Source organism: Malania oleifera, chromosome 3 (assembly GCF_029873635.1).
Source record: "Malania oleifera isolate guangnan ecotype guangnan chromosome 3, ASM2987363v1, whole genome shotgun sequence".
In the NCBI taxonomy this organism is placed as follows: Eukaryota; Viridiplantae; Streptophyta; class Magnoliopsida; order Santalales; family Ximeniaceae; genus Malania; species Malania oleifera.
The window spans coordinates 35,965,048-35,967,372 of NC_080419.1; the positions used below are offsets into that span (position 1 = coordinate 35,965,048).

The 2,325-nt window shown below is 47.0% G+C and overlaps 1 protein-coding gene across 1 annotated transcript; it reads right to left on the reverse strand.

Annotated features, from left to right (window-relative positions):
* Positions 1-409: 409 nt before the first annotated feature.
* LOC131152190 (uncharacterized) lies at positions 410-1,928 on the reverse strand. Its single transcript, XM_058103906.1, has one exon. The coding sequence runs from the start codon at positions 1,397-1,399 to the stop codon at positions 878-880; it is 522 nt and encodes a 173-aa protein (XP_057959889.1). The 5' UTR covers positions 1,400-1,928; the 3' UTR covers positions 410-877.
* Between the last annotated feature and the right edge of the window lie 397 nt (positions 1,929-2,325).

Genomic DNA, 2,325 nt, shown 5'->3' on the forward strand with positions numbered 1-2,325 from the left:
TGCCCAACACAGAATAGCACACCCCCAACTACTCCATCTTAATTTCTATACTTTCAACCTATCATTACTCCATTGTTATATGTAGCTCAACTTCATACTACTTTCATCTCACCATCCAGCAATTGCAATTGCTATCTACATATACATATTCAATAATTCCTATATTCACAGACATTAATATATATATATATATATATACATGATATTAGAGTATATATATATATATAATCCATGCATGAATGAACATGATTCGCCTATTGATATACTCTAATATCATGTATGTATATATATATATATATATATACACACACACACACACACACACACACACATATGCATGCATGCATGCAATTTATCCATATAAATCGAGACAAGGCACTGTTGGAAGAAGAAGAATCACACAGCTATCTATCTTTCTAAAAAATAAATATATAAATAACACAGCTAGCCATATGAGTTACAGGAAAAGTTAAACAAAAAAGAAAAGCATCTATTTAACATGCAACACACATTGTGTGATCCATCAAACTGGGTTCTCTCTCAAATTACGTTCCATTTTCATCACCTAAATATTACATAAAACAAAAAAGAAAAAAAAAAAAAGGATCAACAACAAGCATAGAGACAGATAATGGCCGGAAACAGACATCATTCTCACGTTCCGGCCGGCTGGTTTTAGAGAGAGAGCATCTCATGGTCTGAGTTGGTTTTCGACGGACTCACCTGTCACACCACCGAGGAGAGAGAGAAAGGCGTAGGGGGTGGGGGTGGGCGTGGGGGTGGGGGCGGGGGAGGAGGGAGTGGGAATCGCTTGCGGACGGCTTCACCTCTCTAAAATGTTGCCCAATGAGAAATCGCCACGTGTGGGCACCGCGCGTCACATCTGAATCCACCGTGCGAGTTGCGTAGGGTTGACAATGCCCGGTATGTGGGCCCCGTCGGCTTTCAACAGGTTCGCCACCTCAGCGTAGCTCTGGTGCCGCTTCGCCGTCCCCGCCGCGCCCCTCGGGCTCGCCAGCGCTTCCACGATCTGACCCTGACTCTGACTCTGACTATGACTCGGTCCCTGACTCTGAATCTGACTCGGCCTCGCTCTCTTCGACTCGGCCGAGGGGGCCGCTAGTGGCACGGCCTCGGCCCGTGCTGGGTCCCACTTCTGCCCGAAAAGAGTCCCCTTAGTCAGAAACTCGTAAGCCATGTAGCCGGCTACGAGCCGGTTCGACGAAATCGCCTCGGCGGCTCTCGCAGACGACGTCGTTGTGGCGGCTGCAGCCGTGGAACCCGGTGGTCTCGCCGCCGGCGAGAGTGGCATTGGTGGTTGCGCGGGGTGAAAAGCGTCCGTCTCCTTGCGCTTTCGCGATGCCCCAGGCGTGAAGACTCGGCGGGGGTGATGGCTCATCGTGACCGTCCGTTTTTCCCCTAAAGCATGCCACGTCAGCACGGAAGCGTCAAGTTCTCTATCATTTATGAAGAAAACCGTCAAATGGATTTTTGTTTCTGGAGGACAAAATCGTCAATTCATTTTTGAATATATATATATATATATATATAGGCGATAAAAGGGACGGGTGGCCAAAACGGGTAAAACCAGATCACCAGCTGGACCCGTTAAATTGCTCGACGGGTCGGTAAATAAGGTAAATATAAAGGCTAAAAGAGTAAATTCACCCGAACACCAAAAAATTTTCGCCAAGAAAAAGAAACAGCTACAAAACAGATTCAGAAGAGGGGAAAAATAAAATGAATTGGGGAGGTTATGGAAGAAATCTGATCGGAAAGGCCGCGACGGAGTCTGACGACAGGGCGGATCCAGTCGTACGGCAGCTGTCTACGGAGGCGTCGCCGCGGGAGAGGGGCGGAAAGAAAACTCTAGAGATAGAGAGGCGTAGAGAGTGGGAGGAGAGAAATTGAGGTTTTATACAACGGGAAGGGAGAGTGTGCCCGAGGCGTGTTCCGGAAATTTATAGGCTGTGCGTTTGAAATCCACCCCTATCGTGCCCGTGAAATATCCGAAATGCCATTTGGATTGCGAAATGACACAGAATACCCTCGGCGTTTTCGTAAACTACCAGCGCTACGCGTTCCTGGCGAAATTTATGAGGTCTTTTCGGAACTTTCAGATCCAAGCCGGAAATGCCGAGAATGCCCTCGGCTGCTTATCCCTAAACTGCACAGCGACAGGGACGTTTGGGGGCAGATATTCTTGAAATAAAGAGAACATTGCAAAATTACATTATATTTGGGACAATATTTATTCACCAAACTTTTCGATGCCAATTTGCCCCCTTCGGTAAAATCTCCTTTCATTTAGGCGTGTCACCCATG

Coding starts and splice junctions, on each gene's coding strand:
- LOC131152190 (XM_058103906.1), bottom strand. CDS start 1,399: ATGAGCCATCACCCCCGCCGAGTCTTCACGCCTGGGGCATCGCGAAAG.